The sequence below is a fragment of the Meleagris gallopavo genome, chromosome 1 (genome assembly GCF_000146605.3).
Source record: "Meleagris gallopavo isolate NT-WF06-2002-E0010 breed Aviagen turkey brand Nicholas breeding stock chromosome 1, Turkey_5.1, whole genome shotgun sequence".
NCBI lineage: Eukaryota > Metazoa > Chordata > Aves > Galliformes > Phasianidae > Meleagris > Meleagris gallopavo.
Window position 1 is genome coordinate 183427491 of NC_015011.2, and position 16479 is coordinate 183443969.

At 43.5% G+C, this 16479-nt stretch overlaps 1 protein-coding gene across 2 annotated transcripts in view; it reads left to right on the top strand.

Annotated features, from left to right (window-relative positions):
* The window catches only part of INTS4 (integrator complex subunit 4), a 32888-nt gene that overhangs the window by 8829 nt on the left and 7580 nt on the right, over positions 1-16479 (top strand). For both annotated transcript variants that reach the window (XM_010706156.3, XM_010706157.3), the window contains exons 8-17: positions 197-317; positions 771-842; positions 1450-1624; positions 3786-3991; positions 5928-6070; positions 7886-8001; positions 10592-10725; positions 11381-11538; positions 13301-13394; positions 15253-15333. In XM_010706156.3, the coding sequence (XP_010704458.1) occupies positions 197-317; positions 771-842; positions 1450-1624; positions 3786-3991; positions 5928-6070; positions 7886-8001; positions 10592-10725; positions 11381-11538; positions 13301-13394; positions 15253-15333 (1300 nt within the window). The remainder of the gene's footprint in view (positions 1-196; positions 318-770; positions 843-1449; positions 1625-3785; positions 3992-5927; positions 6071-7885; positions 8002-10591; positions 10726-11380; positions 11539-13300; positions 13395-15252; positions 15334-16479) is intronic.

A 16479-nucleotide genomic window follows, 5' to 3' on the forward strand; every position in this document is an offset into this window, starting at 1 on the left:
CCAGAAAGTGTCAGGAGAAGCAGTTAGAAGAATGATGTGTATCAACTGCTGAGCTGACACTAGATGAGAATGCATTCATTCGATTGAAGTTTTTGTTCCTGATGTTTACTGTGTGTTGATAGGAATTCGGCATAGCAATTAGTTTTATGCCATGCTGGATGAAACCAGCAAACTGACTGACTTTTCTGTCTGCTAGCATTGTCCCCATTCCTTCTTCTAATGAAGAGATTCGGTTGGTTGATGATGCATTTGGAAAAATTTGTCACATGGTTAGTGACGGTTCCTGGGTTGTGAGAGTACAAGCTGCTAAATTATTGGTAAGTCTCATCCTTCTCTCAGAGGCTCACGTTACACTACTTACTATTTGAAATGGGAAGGAATTTAGAAACTGCTCAAATAAATTCATATCAGAATTCTAAGCAGGAGAAAAACTGAGTGTGAGGTGTTGGCTTTGTTTCTCTCGGCTGAACTCTGCAATGATTCCCTCCTTGAGATTGGAGGGTTGATATCCAGTAAAAGCAAGTACTTGGAATGACTGCCCCCCAGCACGTTTAAACAGTGAACCCAGGAAAGGCTGTATTAGTAGATTCAGTGAGAAAATAAGCTATTCTCATAATCCTCAGCAGACTCTGATGTAGAGTTTGAGTGTTGAGCACCATGTAAAGCTATTAGAAAGGACAAATATTATCAGGCTCTGAATTGGGATATATCCAGAAATTGTGTGGAGTAATCCTCTTACTTCCTTTTGTTGTATTTCTTTTTTCCTTTAGGGTTCTATGCAACAAGTGAGCTCCCATTTCTTAGAGCAGACCCTTGACAAGAAGCTCATGTCAGATCTGCGGGTACGTAAACTCTTAATGCTTGAGTTTGTTTTGACTGTGTGTAGAGTACTCAAATCACACAACAGGTGTGGAAATGCAGAGTCTGTTTGCTTAGCGTGTCCTTGCCTCAGGGCTGCAGAGAGTTAATTGATGATGACAGGTTTTCTGTTAGATTAAAGTCAGCGAAGCAATTGCCAGTTTTAGATTTCATTAACTGAGCTGTGTAATAAAGAGCTTGAGGCTATTCAGGTTCTGTGGATGAGAGGTAAATGTTTGCGTCCCTCTGACGGCCATTTGGCTCTAAGCTTTATTGGGTACAGAAAGTTGGCATCCTGGTTTTGGCAGCAAACTTATTGCAGCATCCTGCAAGAGCTGTCTGGTAGTCATAGACATCTTGGGAGCAGTGAGTAGCTGGAAAATGGGACTCTTGAGCAAAAAGCTTTTCAGTAAAACTCCTTCCTGAAGCAACTTTTCGAAGGTATTACATTCAGTTTTTCTGGCCTACAAAACAGTAAGGAAGCAAGAGCTTCCAGCTATGCCTGTTTTCAAATCCAGAAAACCATTTGCTATTCTGTTCAGTCACCTTTAATGTTTCCCATGGCTGTAACTGAGAAATGTATTTGGGCAGAGGAAGCGCACGGCACACGAGCGAGCCAAGGAGCTCTACAGCTCTGGGGAGTTCTCAAGTGGCAGAAAATGGGGAGATGATGCTCCCAAAGAAGAAATCGATACAGGCGCTGTGAACCTGATTGAATCAGGAGCTTGTGGAGCCTTTGTTCATGGTCTGGAAGATGAAATGTATGGTAAGTGTTAATGCAGTGACTAAATTGCTTGGGATGTATGGAGGGGCTTTTTGTCTGTTTGGGGGTTAGGAGGTTAGAACCTTTGTGTTGGGAGGCACACCAGTGTCCTTCAAAATGTTTCAGAATGCAATGAACACAAGTTTTCTTACAAATTCCAATCTAAGTTTGTGCCTAGCCAACTAATGCCCATTTCTTCCTAGCTAGTGGTACTTTTGGATTAAGTAGTTGTTGCTTCTCATCAGGTCTGGCTTTCCTAATGAAGTAATAGACAAGTTCCATCTCACAGGGGGCTGCATAGGCCAAGCTCCTCTTGGTCTCTGCTGTTGGGCAGTTGGAAGGTGTTATACTTAAAAATTAGTGACTGGATTCATGTGTCTTCAGATACATAGATTTCAGGTGAGGGCTTGTTTACATCATCTGTCATGTTATTGTAATTCTGTTTCTTGAATGGAATTGCCTACATTTCACCATCACGTTTACCTGCTCTGTGGTGCTGTTGCACTGGGTCTCATGGACTTGCTGTGATGGACGTGGAGGCCTTTGTCTCATTCATTCCAGCAGATTATATCTGGCCTGTTCTTTTAAATAGGGGAAATTATGAGTGTCAAATTGGAACACAAGCATTCTTCAGCTTCTGAGCATGGCTTCAGCACTGACTGTGCTGATGATCTCAGGAATGTCTTTGTTCAGCCTTTTCTAGCCCAACTTTCCTGTGGGTAGGTTTGCGAAAGCTATCGAGAGCCATGAAAAGGTGCAGCTCTGAATGTCGTTCCTGAATTCGATTTTAAACCTTGCTGGAAGGATGGAAGTAAATAGGTTAGCAGAAAAACACCATAACAAAAATATCTCTGTAAACTGTGGTGTAAAAGTTGATTTATTATTCTGTGACTCCTGCAAATTAAGGCATGTTTTCCCAATAGCTGAACTCTCCCTGAAGCTCGAGCACGCAGCCTTGTTTTTTTCTGACAGTGTGGCTCAATCCATTGTCTGTGAAACATTCTCCAGTTTGATTATTGGGGAATGTCAGTAAAATGGGCAGATGTGGAAAATAACCAGATCTCTGAAGAGTGTATATATGTCTCCATGGTGGTATTTTAAATACTGCTGAGCTGTATTCTTCCTTATCCACAGCACTGCTTCGTTTCTTCAATTCCATCCTGTAACTTAAATCTAAATGAATGTGTCAGCTCATGAATGCAATATTGGCAAATGTTTTCTTGGGGTTTTTTTCTTCTCTAATGCCTCTAACACCACTGTGGTCTTAATGACCATGGAGACTCAGCGTTGTGACACGGGCTTTGTTCTGTGGAAGTGGAAGGCTCGCTGTGTTTGCATTTCTCTGCCTAATCAGAATCATCAGGAATCAAAATGTTCTTTAAGAACAATAGGCCTAAACGTTACACGCAAGTTTAAATGAACGTTTTCAAGATGAGTTAATTTGAATGAAAAGTAGAAGTATGTTTTAAACAGTGTTTGCAAGACATCTAATTAATCTTCCCTTTTATGATCCCAGCGCATGAATGTTATGGAAGCTAGAGGGAATGGCTGTGGGGGGAAGAATCTTCATGCAAGTCTGTTATATTTGGGTCTTCTTTCAATTCCTACTATGTTTTACAGCAGAAATTTTCTCTGGACACCTCTGTTTATTTTTGCTTGAATTATGAGTCGTTTTGATAATTGGGTGACACCTTTTTCCTTTCTTGTGAGGAAGTCAGGAAGCAGGGAAAGCTCATTCTGTGTGCTGATGGCACACTGGTACTCTCAGGCTTTTCAGCAATTCACAAAGTGCTACGTGGCTACTTAAAAATGCAGTGAATGCTCTTAGCAATTAAAATGTCTGGAAGAATGAAGAGAGCAGTTTAATTATCTAAATTAGCTTGCTTAAGGTACCACAGTTATGGCTATGCTTGCAAAACATGCCATGAAATGCATAATATTTATTAGCTGGATGTGGCTCTGGGTAGCCTGGTCTGGTGCTTGGCAGCCCTGCACATAGCAGGGGGTTGAAACAAGATGATCATCGTGGTCCTTTTCAACCCAGGCCATTCTGTGATTCTGTGAGCTCCTGTCCTTAGCCCAATGCTCCAATACTACAGGCCTGGTTGTTGGTGGCACGTCCTCTTAAACAGCACTAATGACTGATTTCCCCCTCTCCTAATAGAGGTGCGGATTGCTGCAGTGGAGGCCCTCTGCATGCTGGCTCAGTCCTCACCTTCTTTTGCGGAAAAATGCCTGGATTTTTTGGTGGACATGTTTAATGATGAAATTGAGGAGGTGAGGTTGCAGTCAATACACACGATGAGAAAAATTTCCAACAATATCACGCTGCGGGAGGACCAGCTGGATACTGTGTTAGCTGTTCTGGAGGTAAGGCCTTCCCAAGGGGGGGAAAACATTACATTCTTGCTTTTTCTTTCTTTTTTTTTAAATAAATGATATTCAGATTAGAGGCTCGCTGTCCTTGGTAACTGCTGGTACATCACGTGTATTTTCTTCTGTCTCATTTTCTGGTCCATCTTTATGATGTTTCATGTTGAATACAACTTAATTTTCTTTGTTCTATCACTTCAATTATACCTTTTGTTCACCAAACAGAGCCAGGACACAGGTCTGAGATCTCTCTCTACTCTTCCAGCCCTTGACTTCTAGCACACTCCTTGGAATAGTTTTGACCTTTCCTGGCCATCACTGTCTCAGCCAGTTCTCAGCTGCACATCGTAGACAAATCTCTGCTTCTTTGGGGCGGTCTCTCAGCCTTGGATGATGCTGAAAATGCATTCTGTGTGTCTGTTTACCCACTGTTTGCTTGACCCTATTTTACAATGACATCCTTCAGTTGTGCTCCAGGATAAAGCAAACTAAGGCCAGGTTGGATGGGGCCTTGGGCACCCTGGTCTAGTAATAGATATGGAGGTTGGCAGCCCTGCCTGCAGCAGAGGAGTTAGAGCTTGATGATCCCTTCCAACTCAAGCCTTTCTGTGGTTCTACAATAATCTGCTTATCAGTCTGTAACAAGTGCTGTACGATACAACCTGAGCTTGAAAACACAGCAGTGAGTGTTAGGTGCCTCTGATATTTGTGCATCTATTTCATATTTGTTCCACATGGGGACCTCTGCATTAAGGTATAAGCATGTAGACTAGTTACACTGGTGTTCCTTTTTATGCTTTTGTTATGATTTGTCGTCTATATTACGATAGCTGAAATATGAGAATTATCACATTTTCATTGTGCTTGGTTCAGGAAGGTGCTTGCTTACTTGCTTTCTGTTTCAGCAGTAAAATCCAGCTTTTGACACCAAAATAAAGGATTTAGAAGAACAGCATGAATTTTGGTGTCTGAATTGTTAATGGTGATGGTAACTTTTGTTTTCATTCAACTGCTTTTCCTTTATCTGAATAACTATCAGCTGCTCCTTGCTTTTTTCACCAAGCATTGCATTCTGCATGTCATGGTGTTTTGGTTCTCACTTTCTGTCAATCTGTACACCTCTTTGGCCCTTTGTAGTCTTCTGCCTTGCTCATCTCCATTCTGCCTTCCCAGCAATCCATGCAACATACCTGGATTATTTTATTTCCACAGTCACTGCATCAGCCTTCAGAGTACATAGTCTCATTCAGTGACAGCCTGCCTTGCAGCACCAAAATAAGGACCAGATGAGCTGCGTTCCCCTCCTTTGTTTGTGTATGTTGGCTGTTGTTGAAGAGCCTCTCCAAGGGACTGTTCTTTCTTTTTGTGGAAGACAGTAATGAATGTGCTGTTGATATTTAGCAAATTATGCTTTTAAAAAAATCCTCTATTGAAATGCATCTAGGACTTGTATCCTGTCAAATTTTCACATTCTATCCACCAGTGCCACAAAAATGACAGCAAGGAAGTCTATTGTATTAATTTGGAACTGCAAGGTGGTATTTGGCAGGAGGCAAGTAATGAAGCTGGAGTTCAGCCACGTTGCTTCCAGAAATACAACTTGAAGACTGCGTAAGCTTCTCTCTGCAATATCACTGGCCTAAAGTTCAGTGTAGGTGCAGTGTGACTTCAGAAGTGATGCATTAGGGATCCCATATTGTCATATCAAAGCTGATGACGAGACTCATAGCTTGTGTTACACATTTTTATTCTACACCTATAAACCAATAGTTGGGTCAAGTTCTTTCTATTCTCTTAATGGTCACTGATTCCTCTAGGACAAATTCAGCCAAGAAACAGGATCTGCTGCCTTTAAAGTAAGTATATACCCAGGCTTCTCTCTCTGTGAGCATTCAGAGGTTCTGATCTGAGGGTTTTTGCTCTTATTTTTTAGGATTCTTCAAGGGACATTCGAGAAGCTCTTCACGAACTGTTGTGTTGCACCAATGTCTCAACTAAAGAAGGCATCCATCTTGCACTGGTGGAGCTGCTGAAAAACCTAACCAAGTATCCCACAGACAGAGAATCCATATGGAAGTAAGTGTGATCAGTGTCCTCGTGTGTCTGCTTGCTTTTCTGCTTTGTTATAAAATGGGGCATTAATTCTATACAGACTGAAAGGAGCAGTCCTTGAGAGCAGCCCTACTGAGAAGGACTTGGGGGTCCTGATGGATGAAAAACAGAGGGTGAGCCAGCAGTGAGCCCTTGCAGCTTGGAAAGCAAATGGCATCTTGGGCTCCATCAGAAGAGAGGTGGCCAGCAGGGACAGGGAGGTGATTGTCCCCCTCTACTCTGCTCTTATGAGGCTCCATCTGCAGTACTGTATCCAGGTCTGGAGCCTCCAGTACAAGAAAGACAGAGAGCTGTTGGAGATGATCCAGAGGAGAGCCACGAAGATGATCAGGGGACTGGAGCACCTCCCCTATGAGCACAGGCTGAGGGAGCTGGGCTTGTTCAGCCTGGAGAAAAGAAGACTGTGGGGTGACCTCATTGCAGCCTTCCATGACCTAAAGGGAGACAATAAACAAGAGGGAAATCAGCACTTTGAAAGGGTTGATAACGACAGGACAAGGGGAAATGGTTTTAAGTTGAGGGAGGGAAGATTTAGGTTGGATGTCAGGGGGAAATTCTGTACAGAGAGAGTGGTGAGGTGCTGGAACAGCTGCCCAGAGAGGCTGTGGACGCCCCATCCATCCCTGGAGGTGTTCAAGGCCAGGTTGGATGGGGCCCTGGGCAGCCTGGTCTGGTATTAAATGGGGAGGTTGGTGGCCCTGCCTGTGGCAGGGGGGTTGGAGGTTCATGATCCTTCGGGTCCCTTCCAACCCTGGCCATTCTGTGATTCTGTGATAAGCCAAACACTTAGGTAACAGCACTAAGGTTACTCTGTTAGAATCATAGAATCACAAGGTTGGAAAGGACCTGTAAGATCACCTAGTCCAACCATCCTCCTATTACCATTGCTACCACAAGCCACTAAACCATATCTTTTAGCTCCTCATCCAGACAGTTATTCTGTATGCTTATTATTCTGTAAATACTTGGAATACAAGGTGTGTACATATATTGTACATGTTCCTGACTGACACATAGAGGCACTGTACTGTTCTTGCTTGTCAGTACTGCTGGTGGTCATTCAGAACTGTTGACCATGGAAGGAAAACCTTATTGAAAGCAAAGCATTCTCAGAGTTGCCAGAAAAGGTGCTTTCTACTTTTAGTAGGAAACGTCATTTATTCCACATAACTAGTGTTTTGTGCTCCATGACATGGCAATATTCTCTAGCAGTTGCTTGTACTGATTGTGAAAAGTAGGCAGGGTATTGTGCTCTTGGAGGGATTCTTTTCCTCTGTGAGCAAAAATAATGAACGTTTTGGGGGATTTTTGGTTGTTTAATGGAGGCAACAAAGGAAGCAATGCTTCCACACATATGGTCTGAGATGGAATTCTTGGTTATTATTGGAAGCTCTTTTTTTAGTCTTCTTTTTCTTCTATGTACTCTTACAGTGCTGTTGGGGTTTGGATTTTGGATCTTGTTTTGTTGGCCTTTTGCCTCCTCGCACTTCTAGCTTTTCTGAACAAAAAAAATATATGTGCTTGTTAGTTTTTAGCTTGCAAGTTTTCCTTAGGCTGTGTACCTGCAGGTGTTAACTATCTCGTGGATAGCTTAAGTGAACAGATTTTATCCTGAAGAGGCAGTGTTGCCACGAGTTTGCACATAGACTTGAGCAGTAGGATTCTGGTGCTGATCAACACATCAAAGTTCCACTGTAATACGAAACAATAATGCTTTAAAATGTTGTATTTTGCAGTGTATGTGTTTACTAAGAAATATTTTGATCCATATGTTTACAGGTGTTTAAAGTTCCTGGGGAGCAGGCATCCCACTCTGGTGCTCCCACTGGTCCCGGAGCTGCTGAGCACACACCCGTTCTTTGACACTCCAGAACCAGACATGGATGATCCAGCTTGTATCCTTGTGAAGAAGGCAGCTGATCTGTTCCACAGTCAAACATTTAGTGGTGTTTTCCCACTGGTTGAGTTTGTTAAGCTGTTTCACACTAGCAGAAGTCCTGTAGCTATCTCTTTGCGACTTAGTTTTATTACTCAGCAAGCAATGGACTCAGTGTTAAGAAGAAAGGTTGAGTGAACTGGGCTTGTTTAGCTTGGAGAAAAGAAGGTTCTGGGAAACATCATCGTGGTCTTCCAATATTTGAAGGGAACTTATAAACAGGAGGGGGAACGGCTGTTTTCAAGAGTAGACAGTGATAGGACAGGTGAGAATGGTTTTAAACTGAGACAGGGAGATTTAGGTTAGATATTAGGAGGATGTTTTTCACACAAAGGGTGGTGAAGCATTGGAACAGGTTGCCCAAGGAGGCTGTGGATGACCCAAACCTGGAGGCATTCAAGGCCAGGCTGGATGTGGCTCTGGGCAGCCTGGTCTGGTGGTTGGCGACCCTGCAGATGGCAGAGGGGTTTAAATTGGATGATCATTATGGTCCTTTTCAGCTTAGGCTATTTTATGATCTGGAATCATCTTCATAAATACCAGAGTGGTATAATTAGCTTTTTCATGCTGTGTGAATGATCTGGTTATCAAGCAATTTGTCAAGGTTGAGGCTTTGCAGATGAGTCTGTTGATGGGAAAATTAGCTTGCACTAATTTAGTAGATGCTTTAGCTTTTAAATAACAGTGGTTTTCTGTTTTGTTTGCTTTTTGGTGAAACTTCTCCTACCCGCACTATTGTGCAGTGCATAGAACAGTGCTGTCACTCAGTATAGCAGTGGCTGAATTCCCATAATGCTATAAACTTAGCTGTCTGAAATAAGTCAATCCAAAATCCTTATATTAAATTCAGCACTTCTAGTGCTTCAGAGTGCAAACTGTTATTTTTGTACTGTTACTCTTAACAATGGAAGATGCCTCAGAAATGTGAAATACCATGTTTCTATTGTTCATTCTCCTCACTTTCTTTCTGTGCAGCTGCAGAACGCACTGTTATTTATGGTGCATGCTGAGAGATGTTAGATGGGAACAGCTCGCTTGAACTGCCACACTGCTCCTTGTTTTTCTCTTCATTTGGAGGCCATCAGCTAACAGATCAAATGAATACCTTGTGAGAATTGACAAGGGCTGGGATCAGGTGGAGAGGAAGTTAATCTTTATTCAGATAGCTATGTCATACATTTGTCCTATGAGTTTGGGATTTAAGGAATTTGGGAGGTGAAAAGCTCTAGTTTACCTCAGTGCACCTTAAAATTATAGAGTTGTTGAGGTTGGGAAGATCTCTGAGGTCATCTCGTCCAACCATCAGCCCATCCCCACCTTCCCCCCCTAACTGTTTCCCTTTGGGCCACATCTTTGCAGTTCTTGAACACTTCCAGGGATGGAGACTCCACCACCTCTCTGCTCCAATCCGAAGGATGTTAGTTTAGAAATGTTCTGGAGGTAATTTGCCACCATGTTTTATGGAGAGGTGTTCTGGGAAGCCAGGCTGAGAGCCAGAAATGACAAGGAAGCCTTCAGTGAATGAACTGTTAGTTAAAAATGTGGGGGTTTTGGATTCAAAGTGCTCAGCAAATCTTAATCAAATTAGTTGAATGGCTTCAGCTGAAAACCTGGAAGGGATTTGGGGCAAAGGAGAGGAACTGGTTTGGCAAGTTGAAGTCTTTATGCTTGGTAGCCCACAGATACAGAATATATTCAGGAGATGAGAAATGGTGTTCACATCTCTGCTGTGCTTAGGAGTGCATCTGAACCTATTTCTTCTCTGTGCAGGCAAGTGCCCTGACCTGGTCTGCTTTGCATTAGAATCCTTTTACTCCTTTTAGAGACCTTATGTTTTGGGGCACGCTGTTGCAGGTAATGTCCCAGCCTTTGAACTTGTTGATTAAAGCCTTTGGCTACCCTCTGTATTTCTCTCTCTCTCAGACCATGAAAAAGGTTTTCCTATTCCAGAATCTTCGTCCTATGGTGTTTCTTTGGTACATTGTAATTCTGCTGGCCAGGCTGGACTGGGCTCTGAGCAACCTAATCGAGCTGTAGATATTCCTGTTCACCGCAGGGGAGCTGAACTGGGTGACCTTCAAAGCTCCCTTCTAACTCAGACAATTCTCTGGTTCTATGATGCTTTTCAGGGTGCTGGCATGGGAGGAATTGCAGTGATTTTCAAAAACTCAGAGGGGAAATGCTTAATTTTAAGTGTTTGGGTGCCAAACTGGTAAGCACAGTGTGAGCCTTAGGGAAAGCTCCACCTATTGAGTTGTGCATTTATGATCCTTGGCTCCTATCCTGTGTGTTGCCTCTGAGCCATCCCCTGTTGGCAGTAGCAGCTCTTCTCCAATATGGCCCTGCCTGTAGTGTTTGCACTCTGTACTTCAGCTGCATCTGCTTAGACAGCTGCCTCTTTGGGTTTTGTTCAGCATCCTCCAGCAGTAAAGAACTTACTAAAGAACCATCAGCAAAAAAAGGGTTGTTGAGTTATTGCTATTAGCTTGCCATCCCCAAAGAACTCTTCTGGTCGTTGTTTATTTTTCTTTGACAATCCATTTCAATAGACATTGCTGTTCTGGTTCTGATTTTCAACGCTGCTAAAAGTTGCCCAACAATGCCAGCGCTGTTTTCTGATCACACGTTCAGACATTACGCCTATCTTCGTGACAGCCTCTCTCATCTGGTCCCTCCACTAAGAGTAAGTTGAACCACCAAAGCTTGTGCTTTGTTGGGAGTATTGTTGGTTTCTTCCATGTCTGCCAATGTGCAATAATTTGATTCTGGATTTCTTTTTCCCCTCAGCACTAATGAGTGAGTATTGAAATGTACGTTAAGTAGGGAGAGCCAAATATTAGATTGTTAGAATATGGATTTTGTAGTGTTCATTGCAGGGGAGTTGGATTAGACAGCCTTCAGAGGTCCCTTCCAACTCTTAAGGATTCTGTGATTTGACTTAGATCTTACCTAAACAATTTATTAATGGGAGTGGTGCATTCCATGCTCCTTTACAGCATGCTTTTCCTGCATGGAAGTACAGGTGGGACTGAAGGTAGTTGTAAGTATTAGTGCAGTTCATGAACTTGATTGCATGTGGTTTTCCTCTGATTTCACTGTCTCGTAGCGAATAGGTGAGGAGGATGCTCAAAGGCACACTGACATTTAATCTGAAGATCTCTAGCTACAAGGGGGTTTTAAATAGAGAGTATTAACCAACAAAGCCTTGGTATAAACGTTGAATCTGAGAAATAAAGTCGGAGATCTCAGTTGGTAGCTGTTAAATAACACAGCAGCGTTTTGCAGTGCTGTTACTGATGTTAGACTTGTCTCTTGTGTGCATGTTTGTCTATGCTTAGCTGCCAGGTAGGAAGCTGGTCTCCTCCCCTGTCTCTCCCAGCATTACACCACATGAGGACCCTTCCCAGCAGTTCTTGCACCAGAGCCTGGAGAGGGTGTACAACCTCCAGCACCTCGACCCGCAGGGCATCCAAGAGCTGCTGGAGTTCACCATTCGGTAAGGCTGCTCATCAGAGGAGGAATTAGGATTTGCAGCTTCTCTGAAGTCAATTTTGAGGATCGATGTCATTCTTAATCCTGTCCCTGCGCATCTCTCATTTTGGTCAGATTATTTGTAATGTGTGCACACAGGGCTTTATGTTTTGAATGGAGAAGAGGGTTTTTCCCCCCTTGGTCTCCCAGTTTCCAGGTCCCCTGGCCTCTGATTCTGTGGGAGAGAAGCTGCTTTGCTGGGTTCCTTTCATCAGTCCCGCTTGTAAAGAAGTTGGGTATTCTTCATTAGTTAAGAATACAGAGATTTTCCTGAAATATACAATATTATTGCATGCTGCTGTTGCATACATGAGGGACCTATTCTGCCTTTTCCATTTATCTCAGTTGATTTAGACAAACAAAACACTTGAAAAGGATCATTGCAGGGAGGACGAGAGAGTTGTTTTTGAAAGCCAGAAAAACAGGCTCAGATCCCTTATTTGGAACACGAAATTCCAAAAAGGCTTTTTCCTTTTTTCCCTACATTGCCACCTTTTTTATATGTGTAACTGTAAACTGCTTTCACACCCACCTGCAGTAGAAATCCTGACCGTGAAAACAACATGCTTTATCCTGAGCTGCTTTAGAGCTACGGTGCACAGCCCAGAACATCATCTCAGAGCATCCACTGCACAAAACACTTTTAACAGGTTCTCTCCTGGCAGAGCATCCAGAATCTGATAGGCATAGTGAAACTCTGGGCACCTGAGAGGCTGTGAGTGCCTTTGTTTCTTCACAGCAATCTTGTCTGAGATGGCCATGAGCATAGCTGTGTACTGCACAGGAGAGTGGTGCTTCAAAGCTGGTGTAAATTGTTGTTCCCTGTTAGCATGTTGTGAGGTGTGGGAATTAAGCACCAAGGAGCCTGTCCACACACAGCAGCCAATTGAGCATCTGTTCCTCAGGTTTAAGCTTGTCTTACAGTGGCAGCTATCACAGAATCACAGAACAGCCAGGGTTGGATGGGACCTCATGGATCATGAAGCTCCAACCTCCCTGCCACATGCAGGGCCACCAACCTCCCCATTTAATACTAGACCAGGCTGCCCAGGGCCCCATCCAATCTGGCCTGGAACACCTCCAGGGACGGGGCATCCACAACCTCTCTGGCAGCTGTTCCAGCACCTCACCACTCTCTCTGTACAGAACTTCCCCCTGACATCAAACCTAAATCTTCCCTCCCTCAACTTCAAACCATTTCCCCTTGTCTTGCAGTTATCTACCCTTTCAAAGAGTTGGCTCCCCTCCTGTTTGTAGGCTCCCTTTGGGTACTGGAAGGCTATATCTCAAACATGCTCGATTGCATGAGCCCACCATGTTCCAAACAATCTTTCCTACCCAATATGAGTAGTTGGATTTCCCAGCAGAGGAACACAAATGGGTCATTAGCTGCTGTAGAAACCTGGAGGGTTTTTTTAAAGTTAAATCTATAACTGCTGTGCTGTTTGGTTCCCACAGGGCTGCAGAGCAATGTGGGTTGACAGACTTAGTGCTTCCACTGCTGCGCCTGTGTCAGCCTCTAGGAAAAAAGGAGCTGCCAAGTCCCAGGGTGCAAGCTGTTTTGTAGTGCATGCTTTCCTACTTTTTCTGGTGCTCATAGCAAGGATAAGGAAAAACAAGATGCGGGAATGGCTGGCCTCAGCATTGCTGTTGCTGCATTCTGAGCGCATTTAGATTAACCTACTTGCTGCCTCAACACTTTTTTTTTCCTCTATTCTTTATTTCAGTGATCTTCAGAGGCTTGGAGAGCTGCAGTCAGAGCTGGCAGGGATGGCGGATTTCACTGCGACGTATCTTCAGTGTCAGCTGCTCCTCATCAAGGTCTGATTCAGCAGGGTGTCTGTGCTTCGGAATGTCTCCAGTCAGCTGCACTCTGTTCTGGTGGTAGTGCTGAGAGCTGATCCCTGGTGAAAGTGCAGATTTGGTGGATTTCTGGGACACCTGCTTCACTTCTGGGGCAAAGAATTGATCAAGTAACTTTGTAAATGAATACACCATTGCATTTCTGTGCCAGCGCAGAATTTATTTTCTGACAGAGTCACAGTGTGGAGAACTGCTCTGCAACCTTTCACGTTAAGAGAGTGCTTTTCTCTCTGCTGGTGACTACTGAAATGCTTTTGGTAAAAAACTGCCCCTGAAAGTGGAGTTTTTGCAGAGTGTGTTTTGTAGACAGCATTTTTGGCACTGGTGCCAGCAAGATCCTTTAGACTTGAGTGAGGGGAAATATCAGTGTTGAAACAACCTGTCTGTTTTGTATAAGCAGGTGAAGTGGTTATTTGACACTGTGGCAGCAGCCCTCTTCAAAGTTAGCTCCTTGCCGAAGCATAAACTTGATTTTTGTTTTGCTTACCTTCTTAAGCTATAAGCTGGCAGTGTATTTATGTCAGCTTCCTAATACTCTTAAGGTGTTTGAATGTAACCTGCAAGTAGGTAAAGCAGGACCTCACAAATGAGTTTCCAGGAGAAATAAGGTCAAAGCTTTGTTGTGTAAAACCAAAAGTGATTTGAGTCTCTTAGCTAAATGTGTCAGTTGGAATGTGTTACAGCAGCCCTCAAATCCTCAGAATACATTTATAACCCAAAGAAGGTTTTTTAGAGAGCTGTTACAGGCTTTGAGCATCCTGATGCAGCAGGAGGTGTCAGTGCCTCACAGGAGTTTGAACTGGATGGTCTTTAAGGTCCCTTTCAACCCATGCTGGTCTGTGATTCTATGAAATCCAGAGCTTTTGTCAACACAGAATGTGCAGTCCATGCAGAGGGCTGGTGTTTGGAAATGGCTTTGTTGCCTTTCTTCAGGGCTTGACTGGACTGAGCCATCCTGCCTTAGCTAAGAGAACATTTGTATTTCTGGCAAAGATGAGTGTTCTGTTTGGGAGAAGTGGATAAACACTGCACCAAACATTCTTTGCTTGAGCTGCAAAGCAGTCAATAAGTACATCAGTGATGTAGAGCGAGTAATGTGGCTGAAATTAGAAGTGACTTTTAATACCACAGAGTTAGAAATTTCAGTATGGCAGAGAGAACACCAATGTCAGAACACCCTTCTCAGTAGAATTCTTTCCAGTCAAGCTTGCTTAATTCTTTTTTAACATAAACCAAAGAGCAAATAGCTGCTGGTATTTGTACAAAAGAAACCCTATGTTGCACTCAGTAACTTCAGGATCTTTATGGGGGAGCAGGGAGTGGAAGCTGTCAACAGGAAGGCTGAGGAATACCGACTGTCTGGGTGTGTTTCTGAGGACAGTTATTGTTTCCAGTATTCCAATTCCAGGGCTCCAATCTGAGGATGCCCTACTGTTAGTCTCAAGAAGGTGATAATGGATTATAATTCCTCTGACTACATTCTGCCTATGGTTATCCTTAAATACTGAAGAATTTGCAGCTTAGCCAATCTCTCATTCATAGTTTTGTTAACGTTATTCCCAATTCTGTGTAGGATTTTTTTAATTTTTTGTTTTTATTTGGGTGTTTATATAGAAGTGTGTAGTTTGGAAGCTGTGGTTTCCCATACTGTGTTTAAAAGCAAGAAGAAACCTTTAGCCTGCTCTCTCAGACAGCTTGTTGGCATATAACAGAGACAGGGCATGCCCCCAAGCCCTGTTTATCTCGCACAGTGTTACAGTGCTCAGACTGAAATGGTTATTTATCATCCCTTTTTTTTAATGGTTTTCTTCTGTAGGCCTTGCAGGAGAAGCTGTGGAACGTGGCAGCTCCTTTGTACCTGAAACAGAATGCGTTAGCATCTGCTGCAGCAAAACAGGTGAGGCTGAAGCTTGTCCTCGCCTGAAGGAGAGTCCTTGGATTGCAGCCTCCATGGCCTTGCATTACTACTGTGTTTCTGACTTTATGCTCTAGCCTGTCCAAGTAAATCTTAGTTCCCCAAAGTGAAGTAATTTCTTTCAGTTTCAAAAGATCAAATGAAGTGGCAATTGAGGGAGATTTAGGACCGCAGGAAAAAAGCAAACACGCCACGTATCTTCCAGAATAATAAGAAAGAAGATTGGAGAGCAGTGGACTGTTGGCTTCTGGGGAACTCCATGGAGTGAGTCCTCTTAGAAGCCATATGTGAGCAAATGAAGATCAGGAAGGTGATTGGGATCAGCTGAAATGCATTTTGAAGGGTGAATTATGCCTGACCAACCTTACTGCTTTCCACAGTGACGGCACTGGTGCTGTAGACATTAGATATTGGATGTCACAAAGCCTGACTTTCTCAAACCCTTTAACACAGTCTCCCATTACTTATTACCAAAATGGCAAGATTCCACATCAATAAATGGATGATAATGTGGATGGAAAATTGGCCAGACTGCCTGGCTTAAAGCATTGCAAATACTGGCACAGAGTACCCTCACAACCTTGTGGATAAAACTGAGTTGAGGAGCTGGTCTGTATGTTTGGAGGGTAAGGCTGCTGTTCAAAGGGATCTGGAGCAGACTGGAGAAACGAGATGACAGCAGCCTCATGACAGCAGCATGGGAGGCCTGGTGTGCAATGAATGGTGTGTTGAACATGAAGCAGTAAGGAAGGCCAGCTGCATCCTGGGCTGTCGGAGCATGCCTTAGCCAGCAGATCTGGGAAAGTGATCTGTCCCCTCTACTTGGTTGTGAGGAGATCACATCTGGAGGGGTGATGTGCTCGTCTCCATACAAGGAAGGTACTGCCAAACTGCAGTGAGTTGAGCAGGGGGCCTCAAGGTGGCTGAGAAGTGAAGCACTTTTCCTGCAAGAAGAAGTTGAGGGATCTGGGCTCATTCAGCCTGGGGAAGGTTGAAGGTCACTGCTCTATACCACTACCTTATTGAGGATATAGATCACATGAAGAAAGACTGTTCTGAGATGTGCTGCTGTGGAACAAGAAGCAATGGATGCAAGTTGGAATATGAGAAATTCTGAGTGGATGTAAG